Source organism: Schistocerca americana, chromosome 8 (genome assembly GCF_021461395.2).
Source record: "Schistocerca americana isolate TAMUIC-IGC-003095 chromosome 8, iqSchAmer2.1, whole genome shotgun sequence".
NCBI lineage: Eukaryota > Metazoa > Arthropoda > Insecta > Orthoptera > Acrididae > Schistocerca > Schistocerca americana.
The window spans coordinates 64,976,412-65,000,125 of NC_060126.1; the positions used below are offsets into that span (position 1 = coordinate 64,976,412).

At 47.3% G+C, this 23,714-nt stretch overlaps 1 protein-coding gene across 1 annotated transcript in view; it reads left to right on the plus strand.

Annotated features, from left to right (window-relative positions):
- Positions 1-2,822: 2,822 nt before the first annotated feature.
- LOC124545014 (max-binding protein MNT-like) overlaps positions 2,823-23,714 on the plus strand; it is an 83,955-nt gene continuing 63,063 nt past the window's right edge. The window contains exons 1-2 of the mRNA XM_047123791.1: positions 2,823-2,970; positions 21,323-21,479. Of these exons, the coding sequence (XP_046979747.1) occupies positions 2,921-2,970; positions 21,323-21,479 (207 nt within the window). The 5' untranslated portion in view covers positions 2,823-2,920. The remainder of the gene's footprint in view (positions 2,971-21,322; positions 21,480-23,714) is intronic.

A 23,714-nucleotide genomic window follows, 5' to 3' on the forward strand; every position in this document is an offset into this window, starting at 1 on the left:
AAATACTTACAAGAAGGAATAGGATAATAGGACATGTAATTTTCTCTCAAGTTAGTAGAATTCCTTACCTCTACGTCTCGTTTAAATCTGACGCCGAATTTTTCGGTAGTTTCTTTTCTGCTGGTCTGATATCTGTTCCATGCTCATGAGGGACTAGAGGCATTATTCTGTGCTATCTCAAACTACCAACTATCAGATAAGGGCTGTTGCACGACAGTGGCAAGTGCCATGTTATGTTTATGTAGACATAATTGAAATTGGTAGTGAAAATTAAGGGATCGCCTTTGTTTGCATAGACATACAACGGTCGAATCACCGTGGAACGTGCCGGCCCTTGATGGCCGAGCGGTTCTGGGCGCTTCAGTTCGGAATCACGCGACTCCTACGGCCGCAGGTTCGAATCCTGCCTCGGGCATGGATGTGTGTGATGTCCTTATGTTAGTTAGGTTTAAGTAGTCCTAAGTTCTAGGGGACTGATGACCTCAGTCACATAGTGCTCAGAGCCCACCGTGGAAGGTGGCTGTTGTCTAACAATAACAAACTGTGATGGGAGACTGTTTTACCACACTCACATTCACCTTCAATAAATGATTCAGGGAAACAAGACTTTCGATGAGTGACAGTGCGCCAAAGGACACATATTTTGCAGCAAAGTTCCTCTTTTTTACCGTGCTGCGGAAGGAATATTTTTCAGTTGAAATCGTGTGCTTCTTTCTGCGTGAATAACTTGATACATACCACCCAGTTTCAAATATACAACTACACGACCTGTTCATACTTACAGCATATAAGAGTGCTGCTTGCACAGAAAATTACGCAGGAAAGACTTTTTATGAAAGACTTTCTTTTCGCAAAACACTATTGAGAAAGTTTAGATAAACTGCATTTGCGACAGACTGCAGAAGTATCCAGATGCCACCAAAGTTCTCATGTAAGGACGGCGAAGACAAAATGAGACAAACCAGGCTCTTACGGAAGCATAGAGACAATCCTTTTTCCGTCGCTCCATTTGCGAATAGATCGGAAAAGGGAATACTAATAGTGGTATAAGTTATCCTCCACCACGCACCGTATGGTGGCGTGATGAGCAGTTTCGCAAATGTGGATTTACGTCCCCCAGAAGGTGCACTCCTTGAATCAGTGTAGAATATTTGCAGTTATTGTTTTACTCATTCTGAATGGTGACGTACACAGAAGTTATGCGATAACGATATACACATACAGAGGTGGCGGTAGTATCGCGTACACAACGGATAAAAGGGCAGTGCATTTTCGGAGCTGTCATTTGTAGTCAGGTGAGACACGTGAAAAGCTTTCCGACCAGGTTATGGCCACACGACGGAAATTAACGCGAAATGGTAGTTGGAGCTAGAAGCACGTAACATTCCATTTGGGAAATCGTTGGAGAATCCACAGTGCCAAGAGCGTGCCGAGAATACCAAATTTCAGGAAAACGCAGGAACCAACAGCCTTAACGGCCGAGAGTAGCAGCGTTTACGTAGACTTGTCAGTGCTAACAGACAAAGCATCATTGCGAGAAATAACCGTAGAAATCAATGGGGAACGTAGGACGAAGACGTATCCATTTGGACAGTGCAGTGAAATTTGGAGCTAATGGGATATGACGACCGTCGCACGTGCCTTTGCTAACAATACATCAGCTGCAGTGCCCCTCCTGGGCTCGTGAACATGTCGGTTGGAACCTAGGCAACTGGAAACCCGTGGCCTGGTCAGATTAGTTGGTGAGAGCTGATGGTAGGGTTCCAGTGTGGCACAGAGCTCACCGTCATGGATCAAGGCACTGTGCGAGCTGATGGTGACTCCTAATGGTGTGGGCTGTGTTTACATGGAGTGGCCTGGGTCCTTGTGATGTTCGGATACTTGGAGTCCATTTGCAACCATTCACGGACTTCACGTTCCCAAACAACGATGGAATTTTTGTGGAAGACAAAGTTCCATGCCAGCAGGCCACAATTGTTCGCGTTTGGTTTGAAAAATATTCTGAACAGTTCCAGTGAATGATTTGGCCACCCAGATCAGCCGTCATGAATCCCATCGAACATTTTTGAGACGTAATCGTGAGGTCAGTTCGTGAACGAAATCCTTCGCCGGTAACACTTTCGCATTTACGGACAGCTATAGAGGCCTCGAGTCCGTGCCATGTCGAGGTGCTGCACTACGCCGGGCTTTTAAAAGGAGGTCCAGCGCGATATTAGCACGTAATCCGTGACTTTTGTCACCACAGCGTAGAAACCTTGCCTGTTCACGTAACTGAAGAAGCGGTGGGACGGAGGATACATGGCAAATTTTACTGTATGTAGCATTCTTTCCACCACGACACGTACACGGATAAGGAGAAATTAGTGTGTGAGGAAAATTAAAAATAAAGAGAGACATCTATCACAAGCACGTAAATTTTTTTTGGAAATCCAGCTCGAATTATATGTCTTGTGGATGGAGCAGAGGGAAGTGAGTTTTTGACGGAAAGCGTTCTGTTGCAGAGGAGGAGCCGAGCAGCACAGCCGCCGCGGACGTGCCGGCCGCGTCCACGAGCCCTGCGCCGCCCACGCCGCCCCCTCCGCCCCCACCGCCGCCCCCGCCACCGCCGCCAGCTGTGGCGGCCGTGCGCACGATCGTGCCGCTGCCCCCGCCGCCCCCGCTGCCCGCGGCGGCCGCGCCTCTCGTGCACCAGCTGCCGCCCACGCACGTGCACCACTTGCAGCTGGCGCCGCCACCCCACGCCGCCGCCCCCGTGCCTGCTGCCGCCGCCGCCTCGGTATCGGTGGTGGTGCCCGCGCCCGCCCCCGCGCCCGTCCCCGCCCCCGCGGCGCCGGCGCCGGCCACCCTCACACCGCCCCCGGCGCACACCTCCGCCGCCGCCACCGTGCCCGGAGTCGTCGTCAATGGCGGCCTCTCACCGATGGAGGCGGCGGCCAACGCCGAAGATGCCAAGGACTTCCACAAGCGGACGTGAGTACTCGCGGCTTGCCCTATTCATTTCCTTACCGCGTCCTTCCGAAATCGTTTCACTGATTACGTGAAACGCAGTTATCTGTACGTCCTTTACTATCATTGCCGGTTCCAGTTAACAGCCGTTATCACAACACAATGTTGTACACTATTTATCGATGGTGTCTCGTCATATTAATGTGCCAGTGTTTTAAGTACAGCCCCATCAGAACTGCGGAACATCGAAAGAACTAACCGGTATCAGTATTCATTTTAGGACTGCACTTTCACATCAGCACGCCACTTCTCGACTTGGGATACCTGTTTGTTCTTTTGATGTTTGCGTTCCATTGTGGTGTGGTAATAACATTGGCATATCATATGATTTGGCATGATAGGTAAATACTTTACCAACTGTAATGCTGTGATAACGGTCATTAACTGAAACCTGTAGTGGTAGTAAAGGACGGACAACTGCACCATACACATTGACGGAAAAAACGCCCCAACACCAAAAAATAATTAACATAGAGTAATGAAACGTCGGCTATGCATTTTCCTAGGTAACATATGTATCTGATTAACATCGCAAGACCACAGGTTAATGTAACCGCGAGATAAGCCATTGCAAATGTTGTGTCTAGACAAGACAGCCTAGACACAATGAGACGAAGCCGAAAGGCACGCTTAAACTCACGCAGGCTGGCGTGAGGTCTGAAACAGGATACGTAATGAATGCTATGAAGAAAAGTACGTAGCTTCTGGAATACTTAACTTTAATCCATAATTGTAGAACATCGCTCTTAATGATACATGCTTCATATAATAAATATCAATTGAATACGGCGCCTTGCTAGGTCGTAGCAATTGACTTAGCTGAAGGCTATGCTAACTATCTTCTCGGCAAATGAGAGAGTCTTCGTCAGTGTAGCATCGCTAGCAAAGTCGGCTGTACAACTGGAACGAGTGCTAGTACGTCTCTCTAGACCTGCCGTGTGGTGGCGCTCGGTCTGCTATCACTGACAGTGGCGACACGCGGGTCCGACGTATACTACCGGACCGCGGCCGATTTAAAAGGCTACCACCTAGCAAGTGTGGTGTCTGGCGGTGACACCACAGCAAATGTGAAATGCTGGTACATTATAACCAGGTGCTGTAACACCAGCCGTCTCATATAGCTGGTCCGCAAGGCGGTCGAATATTGCTCTCCTGGCGCCCGTAAAGCACACTAAACTATGTGAACTTAGTGTTCGTGTTAGTCGAAACCTTGGAAGCTGCCCGGTAGTTCGGCGATAAATTCAGAGGGTCCCAGCAAGAAAGTGCTAAACCACATTTATATGCTTTCGAGATAAAGCCATATTAATGTTTGAGCAAATCCTCAAATCACGTGAATTATTAAATTTTGGTTGAACACATGTAATATATTTCTGTGGTATATTTTATATTGTTTTATGAGACATAATACAAATATTTCAAACTACATTATATACAAATTAATATTTTAAAATAAGATGGTATGTTCCTTGGCCCAAAGTTGAACAAAAAACGTAACCTACATTAGACAAATATTTTTATTGACATTATAAGTGCGTACAAACAAATGTCTATTTGCTTCATTCTTATCAGTCAATGTCGCATTTCAAAAATAGATTAACAATGATCTAAAATACTTCTACACCTTTTCTCCATTATCTTCATCACTAACAGCAGCAGGCAGCAAGTGCGATAAAAGTCGTGGTAGATTGGTAGAACATAATCCATTAGCTACATTACATCATTCAGTTTGATTTTCTTAATTTCAACAGGTCCATTGTATTTCGGTCTTAGAGCCATGGTACTTGTGTCCCCTTTATTCCTTGTAGATACTTCCATATTCATTCTGTTTTTCAGTTTCATAATCCATAAGTTGGTTTTTCAAATCTGAAGCATACAGCCTCTAATAATTTAAGCTGAACACTAATAACACTTTATTTTCTATTAGTATTGAGCAGATCGTCATTATCATCATCATTAAGCAGCCCATTTTCAGTCCTATTATGTCAGAGAAATCAACGATTTCCATACTTAAGATACTGAACCTGTGTTTACGACCACAAGAAGCAATTAGTTCTCTCCAGTGTGATGGAGGGTATACGTTCGGTTGTTCCCTCTGATATTTTTCAATTTTAGCAAAGTCTCTATCAGAGGGCAAGTAAGTGTGTCCAGGAATAAGGAAATAATGGTCAATTTCTTCAAACCGCTTTGTGTGGATCAGATAACTCCAAACTGCCATTATATTCCAGTTCTTATTCTGATCCCCACAGTTGTCAGAAAAAAATAAGTTTTCTTTTTCTTTTTTTGCAGAGATGGATGTTGTTTTCAAATATTTGAGGATACAGTTACCAATCTCATCACTACCTCGGCCTGCAATACTTCATCCCATATGTCCAATATTCTGGCCACAATCATGTATTCCAACTTTATATGTCCACAGTTTTCTGGAGTAGAAGGGGTCCCGGGTTCGATTCCCGGCCGGGATGGGGATTTTCTCAACCCGAAGACTGGGTGTTTGTGTTGTCCTCATCATAATCATCATTCATGAAAGTGGCGAGATTGGACTGAGTAATGATTGGGAATTTGTACGGTCGCTGATAACCACGCAGTTGAGCGCCCACAAACCGAACATAATCATCTGGAGTAGAAGGCAACAGAGGAAGTGAGCTTGGGAGTGGGCAACGTTTGCTGGAAATCTATGGATAAGACATGTGTATTAGGCTCATGCTTGGGCAACCCTGAAAATTCGTTTAGTTTGGACTTCAAAGATTCAGCATAGCGCAAGTGCAATTCCTTTTTTATGCGTGTAGCAGACTTCTCTTTTTCTGTCCCGTTTTCTGTCTTTACCTGGAGGGAGTCATATGTTTTGGATGTATCTCTTGCTGGGAATTTAAAACCTATATTATATTCTTCACCGAATATTTTTCTATACTTACTTTGAGATACTGCGTCCTTGCAGTATTGACGGTAATTTTCATACAGCTGTGTGATATTCATATCGCGGCCTAGACTCTTTCAGGATTTTGTGACCTACTGTAATGAGAGCAGTACTTGAGAATGGGCGTAGTGTGAGAATGTACACCATTCACCGCATCGCTAGTATAAGCATTAGGCCTATTGACATGTTTACCTCGTTTATCAGAAGGATCTGTCCCATCTTAAATTTTTACCCTCGATATTATATTGTTGATACGGCCTCTGTGATTTTGTAGGCCATGAATGCTCATAAATGATTTTATACAAACTCTCACTGGCTTTCCATTAGTCTCCACTCTAAAAATGAAAGTATTGTTTTTGTAACAATTTTCTGGAGAATTTTTCTTGTATCTCCGTTTTACAGAACATGCTTCTATACTACGAAAAAGTTGGGCATTTTGCTTATCAAAATCTCCCAAGTCCCAAAACCCAGGTGAACACATTTTTTATTCCTCCTTTATCAAAAAAATGTGTGTGAAATCTTATGGGACTTAACTGCTAAGGGCATCAGTCCCTAAGCTTATACACTACATAACCTAAATTATCCTAAGGACGAACACACACACACCTATACCCGAGGGAGGACTCGAACCTCCGCCGGGACGAGCCGCACAGTCCATGACTGCAGCGCTTCAGACCGCTCGGCTGATCCCACGCGGCCCTCCTTTATCCAACGGACACTTACACATTTCTCCTATTGTTGCTGCAGGTACAGGATTACCTTCAGTAGATGTATATTCACGATCTTCGTTTCTTCTTCTTTTTTTTTTTTTTTTTTTATTCCTATGGACCTACTTCGTGAATTGCACCCTCTTTGTTGATCTTTGTTTTGGAAGACTACTGAATGGCATTCTCTCATGTGATGCTGTTTTTTTCCCTGAAATAGTGTTACTGTCATCCTAACAAAAGGGAATATTGTTGTAAACACTTCATAATAGCAGTCTGTTACTTCAGATGTTTATACTATTCAGAATACCTGTTAAATTTTTCAGGAGTATAGATTTCAAATCTTAAGTCAAGAAAATGCCAAGCAACAATTTTACTTTTGGCGTATTTTGATGTATATAACATAAAATTAAAGGACCTGATTGGTGTGAAGTAATGTATAATGTAATCATTTCATAAAGAGTACCAGAAACATGTGTCGTGAACAGACATCCACACTTTGTCCAACCAGCAAATACACGTGATGAGCTATGAGAACAATATAATGCCAAGCAACACATACCTGAGTTTCACATTCTGATGTTAATTCGTCCTCAGAACGAGGTAAGTATTCAGAGTGAGAACTAGCGTCTGTGTCTTCATCATTGTTTTCCGTAGAAAAGTCCAGATTCTTTCTAGAAGCGATCTTTATCAGATTTGTCGTGTTGCTCTACATTGACTTGCCGATACGGAAGATACGTAAAGCATTCGGGCTAGAAAAGAATCTCGTGAGATTCTTGCAGAACCACTTGACGTCTTGGTCGTCAGTATAACTCATTGTAGAAAATGACACAGTTTCATTTGTCGAAAAACATGGCTCGGAACTTTGTTGCCGGAACCCCCTCAATTGTTCGCCGTCTGAAGAAGATTTTTACCTGTTGGTTGCTGTCGTACTGATTCGGTATCGGACTATCTGTAGACAGCATTACCGACGTGCATCTCAGTTACAGCTTCCTTAACCGCAGGTCCATTTGACACCTTCCGGTGCCAGTGCTACTCTTCGATATAACTGACTCACTAAGCATACTGTGATGAAAAGAGGTCTTCAAATTAAACTTTTTATCCGGAAAAGGTCCACTCAGAGCACACGAATACGCACACTATTCACATTTTCATCTGTATTAGCCGTTACCCAATTTGGTTTCACTCATTCACCGCAAAGAAAAGTACACTATTCCATATTGCACAGTACTAATCGCAGAGTAAGTACTTTGTGCCAGTGTTTGCACAGCCCGATCCGTACTCGTTCACTTTACGAGTCAGCCCATACTGACTGCCTACGTGGCTATTCGCAGGCGGCAAAGACTCTCTAGCCTGTGAGCGTGGTTGCACCGGGGGTGGGCAAGCGAATGTTCCATGCATCGCAGTGGTATCGAAGTCTGTACCCATACAACGTGTACTTGAAAGCTCAGCTATAGCGGCCTAAACTTTGTACGGATGGACAGAATGGCCGAGCTTTGACTTCGCGAACTGCTTGTTTCTCGAATAACGTACTGCACGCTCTGTCTCCCCTGCCGACTGGTAAACTGTGTCTGTTTGAGTGCCGTATGTGGCCGCTGGCCTCGAATGTTCCTCCTGGCCTGCGAAGCACCACAGCGCAGCCGCTTGCGTCACCAGTTGTAGCGCTTCCACCTTCCAGAAGCCGCTGGAAGCTGTCACGTAACTCCCGCCGACCCTGCCACCTCGTCTTTTTCTCGTGTATTACCGGCTACTTCTGCGCAAACAGCATCGCTTCCCTGCGTACGTCGTGTGTGTTTTTTTTTATGGCTGTATGCAGTCTCCCTAATGGGGCTCAGTCGAAAAATCTAATTGCTACTAGGCGTAACGGCGCAATTCTTTTTTTTTTTTTGCCGTCCTGATTAAGCCTTCTTCTCCAAAACACATAAGCTGAAAATAGCAAGAAATGAACTCAAAAATTAAAATTTGAAAGGAGTAGCACTCATAATAGGAAGGGGTGAATTTCTTGGTAATAAGAAGATCTTATTTTAAATAAACTCATTGAGCACTGGTCAGAAAAATATTTGCAGCTGGATAATACTTCCTTAACTGTGCCAGACGTGTCATACGATTTTGCACGTTCCGTTTTCAGTTGAGACTTTAAAATTTGAGTGATAAACGACAAGCTGAGAGAAGGTGCTGTTAAACCATTCCTTGATGCCTCAGGAAGTGGCCCATCAACCGATCTCTTCTTTTAGTGAGGTTGTGCCATAAACTTATTTTTACACCTGTTTATTTAGCACATCCTCATTAGTTATTCGATCCATTCATCAAATCTTCAGAATTCATCCGCAGCACTGCATTTCTAGAGTTTCTGTTGTCTTCTTGTGTGTGCTGTTTGTCGACTTAGTTTCACGTCCTACATCAATATTTCACTCATGACAAATACTTTCAGAAAAGACTTCCAGCCACTTAAATTTGTATTCGACGCTTCCGTATTTTATGTGGCTCATGTTGTTTGTTTTCGCGATTTTTATTTCATTTATTTATTTCAAAAATATGAATAACTTCCTGAAAATTATGGTTGTAGTGATACATTACGTCAGCAAGTACAGTAGGTCAGAGTCTCGGGATATCTGGAAATAAGTAAGTGATCAAATATACATATATTGCTCGAGTTCATTTGAGACATAGCTGCAGAAGCCACAAATAAAATTTATTTCGAAACTCGTGGGATCCGACTAAAGAGGAAATGAAACCCCTCGCGTTCAACGCGACACGATTTCGAAAAATAAAGGTGCACCCGAGGAGTCTGTGCACTGTCGGGGAAAAAATGTAGTGGCTCAAAATACGTATCGATTACGGTGTACCAAAGTTGGTTGCGTATGAGGAACTGGTAGGTAAGTGGAAAGAAGGAGTGCCAAGTGTGGGGCGACGTGGGCAGCAGGAATGCGACGCGTCAGCCGTAGCTGTGGCGTTATCGGGCCGAGGGGCGCTTCCGGTGGTCCGCGGGAAGTGCGCAAGCGGTGACGCAGTGTCACCGACCGCTGTGGCAGCGCTGCCTGCGCCCACCAGCAGTCCTGTGCTGCACAACAATCCTCAACATTAGCTGCAGGAGGTATTGAATCGAATTCGGGAACACTAAGTACCCTCCGCCACACCGCGCAAGTAGGCTTGCGGAGCATAGTTCCACATGTAAAATAAATAAATAAATTGTTGCACGACTACTGCAGGGATCAGCTGATACGATAAATCCTGCGGCATCAGTCGAGGGAAGTGTGCGTGCGTTTGTTTCAGTGGCGGCATGGGGGTGGGGGGTGTCCACCCCGTGGGTCTCATGCAGCTCGAAGCAACTATCACGGAGGCCCAAGAAGTGAGCATGTGTTACACGATCGGAAAAAAAAGTCCATAAAATTTTATGTATCTAATGTTATGATAAATTAAATATTTTCAGTTTGAAACTTCCGCCACGATGCTCCGTCCCGTTCTTAACAATGCCGCACATGCTATACTTGAATCCCCAGAGTCTAGGTCTTACAACGGGCCGCCTATGTACCGATCTTGTTATTAGTTAATAATGAGCCCCCGATAGACCAACTACAGTAGGGGCGCGTTATGTTGGCCACCAACCCCGTAGTATCGTTAAAAGTCGGCGCCGAGATGATCGTCTCTGTAATGTTAACCAGGGCTTCATGTTACTTGATGCCGAAAGTAGCTGCTGCTTGGTACTACGTTCACGCACGCCCGTGAGTTTTCAGAACTGGAAGTGCTGACAGAACATTCCCTCTCTCTCACCCTCTACCTCCGTGGCAGCTGTGCTGCTTACCCCTCTACTCTGTGGTGAGCGGCCAACTTTACTCAGCTCACAGCCGAATGAACCAGCAGCACGAAATCTACTCTCGGCTGTTAGTTGTTAGATGCATATTGTTATAAAGTGCAGCCGAGAACCGCGGGCCGCAAGAATACTTGATTCGAGCCGCATGCGGCCCGCGCGCCGCAGTTTGGCGACCACTGACGTAGCTGGTCCTTGTCAGCAGTCGTATGTGCCTGTGTATAAGCGTATTCGGGACACCGTGGGTCTTCGCACCTTGGTGACAGGTACAGATCTGTATGTGTAGGCTAGCGAAAGACACCGTGTCCCAGGGTGCCGTCGAGATATCTGACAAAGGTAGAAAGCTGGGCATCCGTCCTTTTCCAGTTCTGCGGTAAATTGGATGTTCGCGCGAATAGGTATTTCAGGAATTTAGGGAGTTTCTCCTCGTCACGGAGATTTGCAGTGAAAATAAGGAGTTCTGTATGAAAATCACCTGTATCTTTCTTCAATTCAGCTACAATACTGGTCGACTGTTGGTGTGATTTGACCCTGACGGAAGCGGCAGGTAATATCGCCGGCCTGTTACCGCGATAGTTGGGTAGCTGCGATCTCAATCACTGCGATTGCGAACAGTTGGACGCTCGTTCTAGCGGCCAAAGGCGTCGGATAGTCTTAAGCCGCTGTTTTAATCTGCAGCAAAAAATGACCCTGCAGCGGCCGGGAGGCAGCCTCGCTCGGCGCCTGTCTCCTTCTGCCGCTAAAATCCTTTGCTTCCATCCGTGGCCGCTACGTGGCACACGACGGTTTAGGTAGACTCGAACGGAAGGGAACGACAATGTTACAACCTGTAGCATACAGGTCGCCGCCTCCGTTGGCAGAAACTGTGCTGTTGCGCACTGGGGACGCGCGAGTTGCGTCGGACGGGGCGTAGCGGCCAGTGTGGGCGTGGGCGGCGGGGGCGACAGCTGAGAGGCGCGCCGCGCCGCGGGCCGCTGCCGGTCGATATGACAGGCGGCAAAGGTCGCCCCGCGCATCGCAGCGCGGCAGGGCGGGCCTCCCGAAATAGCCGCCGACCTGCCCCACGGCCCCCCACCCACCCGCACCCGCGCGCACGCAGCCTGCGTCGCTGCGTCGCTACCTGACGGGAGCACTTATTTGTCACAATATTCGGCAGCCTAATATTAGATGATCCACCCTACCACGAGAAATGAGACCGCCTTCCTCTCATAACGCCTATTTCGAAACACTATGTCTTTCCCTTCTACTAATGGAAGCATTACATTCACTCACTCACTCAGATAGCTTCATAGTTCCATGTGCAATTTCATTTAGATATCGGTTGGAAAACCTCGGTATTCACTGTTACATACACTACTGGCCATTAAAATTGCTACACCAAGAAGAAATGCAGATGATCAACGGGTATTCACTGGACACATATATTAAACTAGAACTGACATGTGATTACATTTTCACGCAATTTGGGTGCATAGATCCTGAGAAATCAGTACCCAGAACAACCACCTCTGGCCGTAATAACGGCCTTGATACGCCTGGGCATTAAGTCAAACAGACTTGGATGGCGTGTACAGGTACAGCTGCCCGTGCAGCTTCAACACGATACCACAGTTCATCAAGAGTAGTGTCTGGCGTATTATGACTAGCCAGTTGCTCGGCCACCATTGACCAGACGTCTTCAGTTGCTGACAGATTTGGAGAACGTGCTAGCCAGGGCAGCAGTCGAACATTTTCTGTATCCGGAATGGCCCCTGCAACATGCGGTCGTGCATTATCCTGCTCAAATGTAGGGTTTCGCAGGGATCGAATGAAGGGTAGAGCTACGGGTCGTAACACATCTGAAATGTAACGTCCAATGTTCAAAGTGCCGTCAATGCGAACAAGAGGTGACCGACACTTGTAACCAGTGGCACCCGATACCATCACGCCGGGTGATACACCAGTATGGCGATGACGAATACTCGCTTCCAACGTGCGTTCACCACGATGTCGCCAAACACGGATGCGATCATGATGATGCTGTAAACAGAACCTGGATTCATCAAAAAAAAAAAAAAAATACGTTTTCCCATTGGTGCACCCAGGTTCGTCGTTGAGTACACCATCGCAGGCGCTCCTGTCTGTGATGCAGCGTCAAGGGTAACCACAGACATGGTCTCCGAGCTGATAGTTCATGCTGCTGCAAACGTCGTCGAACTGTTCGTGCAGATGGTTATTGTCTTGCAAACGTCCCCATCTGTTGACTCAGGGATCGAGACGTGGCTGCACGATCCGTTGCAGTCATGCGGATAAGATGACTGTCATCTCGACTGCTAGTGATACGAGGCCGTTGAGATCCAGCACGGCGTTCCGTATTACCCTCCTGAATCCACCGATTCCATATTCTGCTAACAGTCATTGGATCTCGACCAACGCGAGCAGCAATGTCGCGATACGATGAACCGCAATCGCGATAGGCTGCAATCGGACCTTTATCAAAGTCGGAAACGTGATGGTATGCATTTTTTCTCCTTACACGAGACATCAGAGCAACGTTTCACCAGGCAACGCCGGTCATCTGCTGTTTGTGTATGAGAAATCGGTTGGAAACTTACCTCATGTCACCACGTTGTAGGTGTCGCCACAGGCGCCAACCTTGTGTGAATGCTCTGAAAAGCTAATCATTTGCGTATCACAGTATCTTCTTCCTGTCGGTTAAATTTCGCGTCTGTTGCACGTCATCTTCGTGGTGTAGCAATTTTAATGGCCAGTAGTGTATTTCTACCGTCGGCTCAATCATTCAAGTTTGTATGCTTCTGTCGACCTTTACTTTGTTCGTGTGTTCACTGAGGTGACAGAAGTCGTGGGATAGCGATATGCACATATATAGATGGCGGTACTATCGCGTACACAAGTGTAAAAGGGTAGTGCATTGACAGAGCTGTCATTTGTACTCGGGTGATTCATGTGAAAACGTTTCCGGCGTGATTATACATTCTATTACGGAAATCGTTACGGAATTCAATATTTGGAGATCGACAGTGTGAAGAATGTGCCGAGAATACCACACTTCAGAGGTTACCTCTCGCCACGGACAAAGCAGTGGCCGACGGCCTTCACTTAACGGCGGCATTTCCTTAGAGGTGTCAGGGATAGTAACCAGTCAACACTGCATGAAATAACCGCTGAAATCAATGTGGGAAGCACGATGAACGTATCCGTTAAGACAACGCGGCGAAATTTGGCGGTAATGGGCTGTGGTAGCAGACGACTTTGGCTCATAGCACTACATCGCCTACAGCGCCTCTCCCGGGATCGTGATCGTATCGATTATATTCTAGACATCTGTGGCCTGGTCGGATGAGTCCCGATTTCAGTTGACGAGAGGTTGTCAACAAGGCTCTGTGCAAGCTGGTGGTGGCTCCATAATTACATGCATTCACTGAAAATGGTTATCTTCGGCTAATTGAAGACCATTTGCAACCGTTGGTGAGCATCATGTTCCCAAACAAGGATGGAAATTTTGTGGATGGCAATTCACTATGTGACCGTGCGCGCGATTGGTCTGAAGAACATTCTGGATAATTCGAGCGAATGATTTGCCCAGCCAGATCGCCCGACACGAATCGCATCGGACATTTATGGGACATAATCGAGAGGTCAGTGCGTCCAAAAAACCCTGTACCGGCAACACTTTCGCAATTATGGACGGCTATAGAGACAGCATGGCTCAATATTTCTGGAGAGATGTTTCAGTGACATGATGAATATATGCCACGTCGAGTTGCTGCACAACACATTGCAAAACAATGTCCCGTGACTTTTGTCGCCTCATTGTATACGCGTGGCTTTCTCGGTCAAATATCTACAGTTATTTATTGACAACAACAATACGAAGTTACGTACAACGTCGGTGAGCTGAGCACCGGAATTACACAAGCACCGGAGAAGTTTAACTGAAGAATACAAGTCGAAGTAGAATCGGATCATATGCTACGTTGTCCTATAATGACACGTAACTGTCCAAGTCTGTGAGTGGAACCTTGATGAAGCGCGGCTGGTGCACAAGAAAGCGAGGCCGCGCTTGCGACATTCGGCCCGCCGGTACCGCTGCCATCGAGGCGAAGCGAGCGCACTCGTTCTGCCGTCTCGCGCGCGGCGCCCAACACGTACCTTGCGGTCGTGTTGGCGCGATCCAACACTCGATATCGAGCGGTGCTTCTCCTCAAGCACAAATAAGCAATGCAACACATTTTTTCCAGTGCGACGGCCTTACGCCACCTTACTTGGAGAGTCAGAGTCTGTATGCCCGCGTGGTACCACTCTACTGGTCGAAGTCGGTGCAAACGTCTTGCGGCATCAGTAACTTCCTTTCATCCACGTACTGCTTCCGGCGGAGTGCATGTTTTATTGCGCCAAACAGATGGATAGCGTAAGGTGGGGGATCCGGGTTGTCAGGTGGATCAGAAAGAACAGTGAAATGAAGTTTTGTGAGCTCCTCTGACGTGCGCAGAGTTAAGGCCTTGCTTTTGCATTTCTGGGACGAAGTAACACGCTGAAGTCGTTTCTTGAAATTTCTGAGGATAATATTGCAGGAGTCACAGCTGTGTGCGGCCGTCCGGCACAGATTTTCGCGACCTTGTTGCGATGATGACAGACGCCTCGCCCAACCACTCATCGTGCTTTTGATCACTGCCAGGTCTATGTAGACATTGTGCAAGCACCTGTGAATATTTGCAATGCTCCAGTTTTTCGCCAACTGCTCGGAACGCACCTCATTTACGGACGCCATTTTGAAGGGTACGTATAGCGCTGCCACGTATCGGTACATCATGAAACTATAGCGGCTGAAGCGGAAATATTTCACGATGTCCCACATTGCAGAACCTGCTTAGATAATATTAGCGTATGACAGGCTACTGAAATCTCATCCGAAAATCATTTCAGAATAAACGAGAGGTATGAGGATCTCCTCTCTGCGGGGCCAGCTTATGTAGGACTGGTTTTCGATGACGAGGTCGACTTGTTGGCCAGGGATAGCAGTGTTTCTGGCCCTGCAATCAATGTCAGTTTACCACCCTCACTGGTCAAGTTACGGATACGGAAAGTGGCCGTGGAAGAATCGCAGAGCACTGGCGCCCTTCAGTCGGCCATCGATGTCAACCAACCAATAAATAGAAGCTCCCCTGGCTACGAAAATTTCAGGCGAGCAGGAGGACGATAACTGCCTCGGTGAGTATGTATACCAACCGTGGTTCGACTGGAGACCAGGACGACAATACTTAACTTGAAGTTGCAGCCACATGAGTAGTTCCCTCCAAGGGATAATTACCCCTGGGTTGAGAGACCTGAGTTTCTCCTGGCGTATACAACTTTCAAATATCTTCCGGGAATTCAGCCAGGTAACACTTTCAGCGACCGCCGATATTTCGGCGGGAGAACACCCCGCCATTTTCAAGGCAAACTGCAACGGACAGGCGGCGTACCCCTGGGTTGTTGAATCAAACTCTCTAAAAGGTGTAAGTAAAAAGTTTTCGATTCTGGGTTACCGGCAACTCTAAATTGTTTTGCAATAGGAATCATTATTATCACTATTTAAGGAATGTGTAACATTTAATAAACGATGACAGTCAGTGACTGTTTGACTTCTATTCCCGGATAAAAGTCTTTTCCATACGTTGCTATCTTCAGCGATATAGTACCTAGCTGTTAAGCATAGTTTCTAGTATCACCTACCCACGTTCTGCTTGGCCGTGTGTATGCCTCTTACTTCTTTGACCCCACCAAGGAGCTTCCTTTGACCCTGTACTGACCATCCACTTGGCTACATGTTACTCCCACCTCTTCTTCATTTTCATCGCAGTCATAATTATGCTCCTCACTCCAGCCTGTTCCCTGTTTCATTTCTTAGTGTTCCTGTCACTCCTCGTAATTTGCAACCTAGTCGCCGAGGAGCCATCAGTTTTAGTTTTTGAATTCTAGTCACTTCAAAAGTCCATGTCTCGCTTTCTTCAGAGCAGCTTGAAAAACGCAGACACGTTTAGTCAGTTGCAACAATGCACCCGAGAACCCTTCGGCTGAGGATTCGAAAAACAATGACAATGCACACCCTTCTCTGACCGACGACGACTCAAGAAGCACGAAGATAAAACAATCAGAGAAAATTATCGAACGGGATGTGTGTACTACCATTAAAAGTCAGTCCTTGGTTTGTTTCCTTTACTAATGTTTCCCACATGTGATAGTGTCTTTCTTTTGCTGTTTTGATAAAAGGCTGTCTCAAAGTACCTACTGTTTGCGAAAGAAGAGATCAGCGTGTATGTACGCATTATCCTTGACGTCCGTGAACAGGAAACGCACAGTTTGTGAAAGCTGGTTTTCTTAGAGCGCGAGGCGACAGTAGCACTCCTGCGCAACACAAAAAGAGTGCACCAGGGCGTCAAAGCGCGCGAGATCAGCACGGCCATCGCCTTCTTCCTTGACTGTTCTCAACCCACAGGACGCGGACGTAACATGTCGTAGAGTGTTGATGGCTGTGTCGCGAAGCTGACAACGATGCGGCCTGACGACGATGGTCTTTCCTACCGTTAACAAAATTAACGCAACGCTATACTGTGTTTGCTGCAGCGTAGCCCTAACTGAAGTCACAGCTGATTTTTCTGTAGTACGCGAACTAATAGATCGCATCGCATCGTTGTAATATTTCCATCACACGGTGCGTCTACGACTTCAGTCTCGTGTATCGACCAGTTGGATTAGATCGTTTTCCATATGATCCGCAAACACAGTCTTGCCTTGCAGAGTGGACTCGTTTTCTTTCTCACTGGTACAGCTTTGGTTGTTAACTTATTCAAGTAACGTTCCAGTATGACAGCCCACATTATTCGCTACTTCTCACAATGTTTGTAATCAGATGTTCTCTCATTATAGCGTGTATTTTTTGTTTTCCCACTAACTTCACTCTCCTTGTGCTCATCAGCCCCAGAATTCGCTTCATCAGTCAAACTTCGCAGATATCATTACTCTGTTAGTGGAGTCAATCTTCGTCTCCTCTGTACGAGCAATTAAGTTGTCTTAAAGATCTTAGTAGAAGATTATCTGAAACTATAAAAAATTGTTGATTTGACTTCATCGTGAATATCACAAGTTGCAGCAGCAAATTTGGAGAGACCATAGCATCCGTTTCGTAACCGAGGTCGCTTACGCAACCTGTCTGGTGGTGCTCGACTCTGAGGCACCCGGTTCGAATCCTACTGGAGGAAGAAATCTTCGTCGTTAGTATTTGGCGATCTAGGGGCGGATAAGATGGTAGTCTAGAATTGGGACCACCAGATTTAGCGCCAGTGTCCTGGATTAAATTCCAAAAGTCTCCGCAGTGTCTCATGGAATGAAGGCATGTGACACTGTTGGTAGAGATCCGTCCGTCGGAAGTGGCCGGAACACCACTTAGTGGCATTCGAGAGGATCAGGCTATGTGCCTGCACCGGCTTTCACACTCTCCCATCTCTCGTCATTTATAAAACATCGCTATGCTATACCTTCCTCGATTAGTCAACTACGCTGAACTGACAAAGAGAAGACACAACATTAGGCACTTCTTGAGGAAAGGGACCGTGGTGCTCCGGTGAAGAGAACATTTTTAGTTTTGGCTGCTGAACCTGTCCCAGGATCTCCCAGCAAACAGTGCCGTACGTCACAAGTATAGCATAGGTAGACTAAATATCACATATTTGTCTTTGGGGCTCTTGCAGGCTTCCACTGGCACAAAAGCCCAATTACGCAGATACCGTACACTTTATAAGCAGTACTCCATCATCAGGAGGAACCGTAGTACTTGACCTACGCACGATGATGGTGCCAGCATTCGCTAGGGAGAATTTTCAGTTGCTCATCCCGTGAAGGGGACGCATTGTTTGAAGATAATATCGTTGTTATACAGTATGATCACGAACCAGAATGAGGAGGAGTAGTTTTGTTGAGAAACCTTTGTCCGGGTCACCGTGTTGTGCGGAAGACGCCTGGCTGGCAGGTGTCGGGCGCGCTGCTATTTGCGAAGGGAACGATTGTGCGCAGGCCGCCTGCGGCGCGGCCACGTCGTGCGCGTTGCATAACGCGGCACTCGCGGGCCTCCGCTGCCCACACGGAGGCGCGCCTAGCACACAAACCTGTGTGCATCGTATGCGCTTTTGCTGCAAGTTGTCTAACATTTAAAGTGCACGAGGGAAAAGACTGACACACGTAGCAGTATTGGCGTAGCCCACGTATATACATTCAAGTGACAGAAGTCATCGGATAGCGACATGCGTACACAAGGTATAAAAGGGCAGTGCATTGGCGAAGCTGTCATTTCTACTCAAGTTTTCGACGGAATTATGGCCACACGACGGGAACTTTGAATGCGGATTGATTGCTGGAGCCAGACGCATGGAACATTCCATTTCGGAAATCGCTAGGGAATTCAATTTTCCGAGATTCACAGTGTGCCGAGAGTACCAAATTTCAGGCATTACCGCACACCACGGAAAGTGCAGTGGCCGACGCTCTTCACTCAACGGCCGTGGGCAGCGGCGTTTGCGTAGCGTTATCAGTGCTAACAGACAAGTAACTGCGTGAAATTATCGCAGGAATCAATGTGGGTCGTATGACAAACGTATCCGTTAGGGCAAGTCGGCGAAATCTGGCCTCAGTGGGCCATGGCAGCAAACGACCGAGGCGAGTGCCTTTGCTAAAAGCACGACATCGCCTGCAGCGCCTGTCCTGGACTCGTGACCGTATCGGTTCGACCCCAGACGGTTGGAAAATCGTGGCCTGGTCAGATGAGTTCCGATTTCAGTTGATAAGAGCTGACGGTAGGGTTCGAGTGTGATACAGATCCCACGAAGCCACAGCCCCAAGTTGTCAACAAGTCACTGTGCTGCTGGTGGCTCCGTAAGGGTGTGGGCTGTGTTTACATGGAATGGACTGGGTCCTCTCTTCCAACTGAAGCCATCATTGACCGGAAATGATTATGGTTCAAATGGCTGTGAGCACTATGGGACTTAACATCTGAGGTCATCAGTCCCCTAGAACTTAGAACTACTTAAACCTAGCTAACCTAAGGACATCACACACATCCATGTCCGAGGAAGGATTCGAACCTGCGACCGTAGCGGTTCTAGGCGCGGTTCCAGACTGAAGCACCTAGAACCGCTCGGCCACACCGGCCGGCCCGCACTTGTCGAAGGCGTCGTACAGCGCGTCTACCTCCGTCGATATGTCGTAAAGACCGCCCTACAGTGCCGATGATATCTTCTGTTGTGCTGTAGCGCGGGCTGCGAAGAGCTTCCTTCGTGATGGTAATCGTAAGGACTCGTATCGAGTGAATACGACGGATGTTGCAGTATCCCCCACTCTCACGTACGCAGGAGGTCCTAACGTAGCTCGCTGTGTGGCATCATGAATTGTCATGAAGGATGATGGGGTGCAGTGTCAGGAGGAAACATTGTTTGCGCTCCGACCACGTGCCAAATGTGTGTGTGACGCACACACACACTCGAGGGAGGAGTCGAACTTCCGGCGGGAGGGGCCGCGAAATCCGTGACATGGCGCCTCAAACCGCGCGGCCATTAAGACCACGTGCCACTTCAGTCTTGTTCTACGCACGTTGCTCGTGTTTCCTAAACATACTGTTAGGGCGCTTGAATCGATTACCTGCACTGTCACATAGTATACATAGCAGCTGACTCAAACACAACGTCGCCACCCATTGCACTACTTCAGCTGACCTGCTGTCAGTTACAGATAGCGGGTATGCCATGTGACGCACATCCTCCGTATTACGACAGTATTGCCATTACTTTATATCCACCCCGTGTATAAAGAACTTCGGTTACAAGACAGTAGGAAGACTGAGCATTGGGGTTTTGTGACTATACCCTTAGAAACGGACACAAGCTCGGGCTACGGAAGGAAAACGGCCGTCTGCATTTCAAACTAACCATCTCGGCATTTGCCTGAAGCGCGAAAGGGTCACGGAGAGGCAGACACAGCAAGACATGCGTTGTAGGTAGCAATGTGGGTCACTGTTGACAGTCCGAAAGCGCACGTTCCCATTACTTAATCAGTATATTGTCTCCTCCTACGTGTATCTCGCGGAAGGTAAAATTATACAGATTCGAGCTCAGACAGAGGCTACTAACAATTGTTCTTCATGCGGTCTATTCGCGACTGTAACGGGAAAGGGGAGATGACAATTGTACTCAAAGATCGTCTCCCTCCTCCCGCCACACAGCACAAGATGACTTGCGAAGTATATAGGGTGTTTGGAAATTTCCGTTACGACTAGTAGAGGCAACTCAGTGGTTAGTATTTTGCATTGGAGCCCATGTTTCTGTGCTACAACCAATTGAAAACATGTTGCTAACTTCTACAAATAATTTACTAGACGTGACCCGGTACATCACTCGTTGTACAATTCTACTCATTAGTAACGAAAGAAACAAAAAGGAAACATGATCAGTTTTGTCCACCTCCCTAGCGAACATGTTTTCAAACGGCTGTAGCACGGAAACGGTACGTTTTCGGACGTAGGTTCAAAATATTGTTTACTTACTCCCCTCTACAGGTCCAAGAAGTTTGCAACGGGAATTTCCGAACATCCTGTATATGTTGATGTTGCTTTAAAACTGATTTAAGCACAACATGGAAAGCCTTAAATGTGAATGCTCAGAAACGATCTGGACCGCCCGCCCTCACGAATCCGAGTTTCCTGTCTAAACCTCTGCATCCCAACAGACGTACCGATACTCATTCTCCACGCGAGCATAAAGCAACAGCGCAAAAGCGCTGCTTAAAACTGGTGTTTAGGTTTAGTTTGAGCCATGGCGGCAGCAATTTGTCGGCGACTGACAGGAGCGTATTTTGAATGCGCAGGATGGGGACGCGGGAAGTGCACAACAAGCTGGAGAAGAACCGGCGCGCCCATCTCAAGGAGTGCTTCGAGCTGCTGAAGAAGCAGCTGCCGCCCTCGCCGGACGAGAAGAAGACGTCCAACCTGAGCATCCTGCACAGCGCGCTGCGCTACATCCAGGTGAGTGCGCGGGGGCCGCAGGGGTGCGCGTCGCGGCTAAACAAGCTGTACTTGTAAAATACCGGGACTACTGCATACAAACACTACCGGAAAGGAAGTTAGCACACTCTTTTGAAGGTCTCCAATTCACTCGAATTTATTGTTGCAACAGTGCGTGTCGAGAACCTGAAAAGATTACATTTGCAGATCAATACCATAATCGGTTCTGAGGTATCAGGTATCGACCCATGCTGCAACCCTCATAAAAGTACGTGGTTTAGCTTCCACGACGGGCAATGGAGGCGCTGACTGGTATCCTGTCGATCGTACTGATAGCGAATACTGTCCTGGGATACGTTATGCCTCGCTTGCTCGGCCTGTTCACGTAGTTCTGTAAGAGTTGTCGGTTAACGAGTCACAAGAGTCACTTCTCGTCCCGTCATATCCAACACGTACTCAACTGGACGGCCAGGAAAGTTGCTACACGTCTGACAGAGTGCGTTGAGTTCCACGAGCAGTTTGTGGGCGAGCATTATGCTGTAGGAGCAACACATCACATTGCAAGAGAACGGGGCCAACATTATGGACGTACCGAGCACTGGTTAGCGTACTCTCCAGGCCTAGGGCCGGTGTGTCTCGGACGAACGCACCCCACGAGATAGTCTACGTTGTACGCGCAAACGACCATCACTTGCGTGCAGGCAGAATGTGCTTTCATCGCTGAAGACAACGGCGCGACATTCCAAGTGATCCTCCGACAGCAGCAGTCGCGTGCACGTCGATGCTGTGGCGTGAGCAGAAGACGGACTGCGGACTGCAGGTGTGCGTGCACGTAGGCCCATTGCTACAGAAGCCGTCTTACCTGTGCTGTTGTAGCTGTACCATCTGTCACTGATGCCCGCCCTTACGAGACGTCTGTGCTGCGTGGACGTCCAGAACCCCGTCTACGGGTATAGAATGTTCACGTGGCCGCCGATACCGCCATCGTTGCACAACTGACGCAGCACGCCCACCTTGTGTGGCACTTCCCCGAAAGGACCATCCCGTCACTCGGAAGGCCACAAATTAACCCTGTACAGACTCGCTCAGTTGGTTGTTGAAAGCACGAATGCATCTCCGTGGCGTGATCGTCTGCTTGCTTCACACCTCAGCACAACGCTGAGCTTTCTGGCTGTGAGCATTCCCTATTAGAAAGTAGATACAGATGGCCCACTGATATCTATGCAACTACGCTATCTGTTGGTTGACGATGCTGAAACCATTACCAGTATATCTACTAACCCCTAGATGGAATACGCTGTTACCGGATCAAACTCGACGTCGTCATTTCAGGTGTACCGATTTTTTTGGAGCAGTGTATTTAGTTATTTTCCCCTCCTCAACATACCCCCCCCCCCTGCACTATCCCCCCAACCCTGTATGCCTGTTTTCCATTGGTGAAAATAGCACTGGAAACTCTGTGAGCTCCTTGGTGACGGGTGCCACTTTTTCCAACGGACTGAAATCTTGTTCTTTGTAATGCGGATTTGAACTCGGGGAAAATATAAGTGTGATGGTGCTAGCTCGGGCAAATAAGGTGAGTGGTCTAACACAGGCTAGAAACCTCTTAACAGACACTGCAGCAGGAGACGCCGCGTCCTTGATGTACAAGCCGTGACTTGTTCTTCCATAATTCGAGCCGTTTTTCTCTCATTTTCTCAAGGAGTTGAGCAAGAACCTCATTGTAGTAATGTTGATTAATAATTTGACCTTCAGGAACCATGTGAAGATACAACTATTCCACGAATATATACATTCTTTGTCCCGCAGCGATCGCAGGGTCGGCGTGGTTACAACGGATTTGGCAACGTTAATGTTAGGGATGGCCTGATGCCTTTCCTGCCGCCACCCCGTACCCCCCAGGAAGGAGTCAGTGTACCCCAAATGTCTGCGTCTAGTGTAAATCGTGAAATGGTGCAGACGTGTTTCAAATGTCTGCGACGGGTAACTGAGGCGGAACTTGGGGACCAGCCCGGTGTTCACCTAGCAGATATATATATATATTAAAAACAATCATCATCGCTTTGAAGCTTGATTTGCTCATTCGAGCATTTTTTTGTCTCGGCGAAATTGCACGGCCTGGTGCTGAGTTTCTCGATCATAAGTGAAAGACCAAGATTCGTGACATGTTATCACTCTTTCCGAGATACTGGGATGATTTTCAGTAGTGTTCGACGCGTCATTACAAACATTTTCACGAGCTTCTTTTTGTTCGTC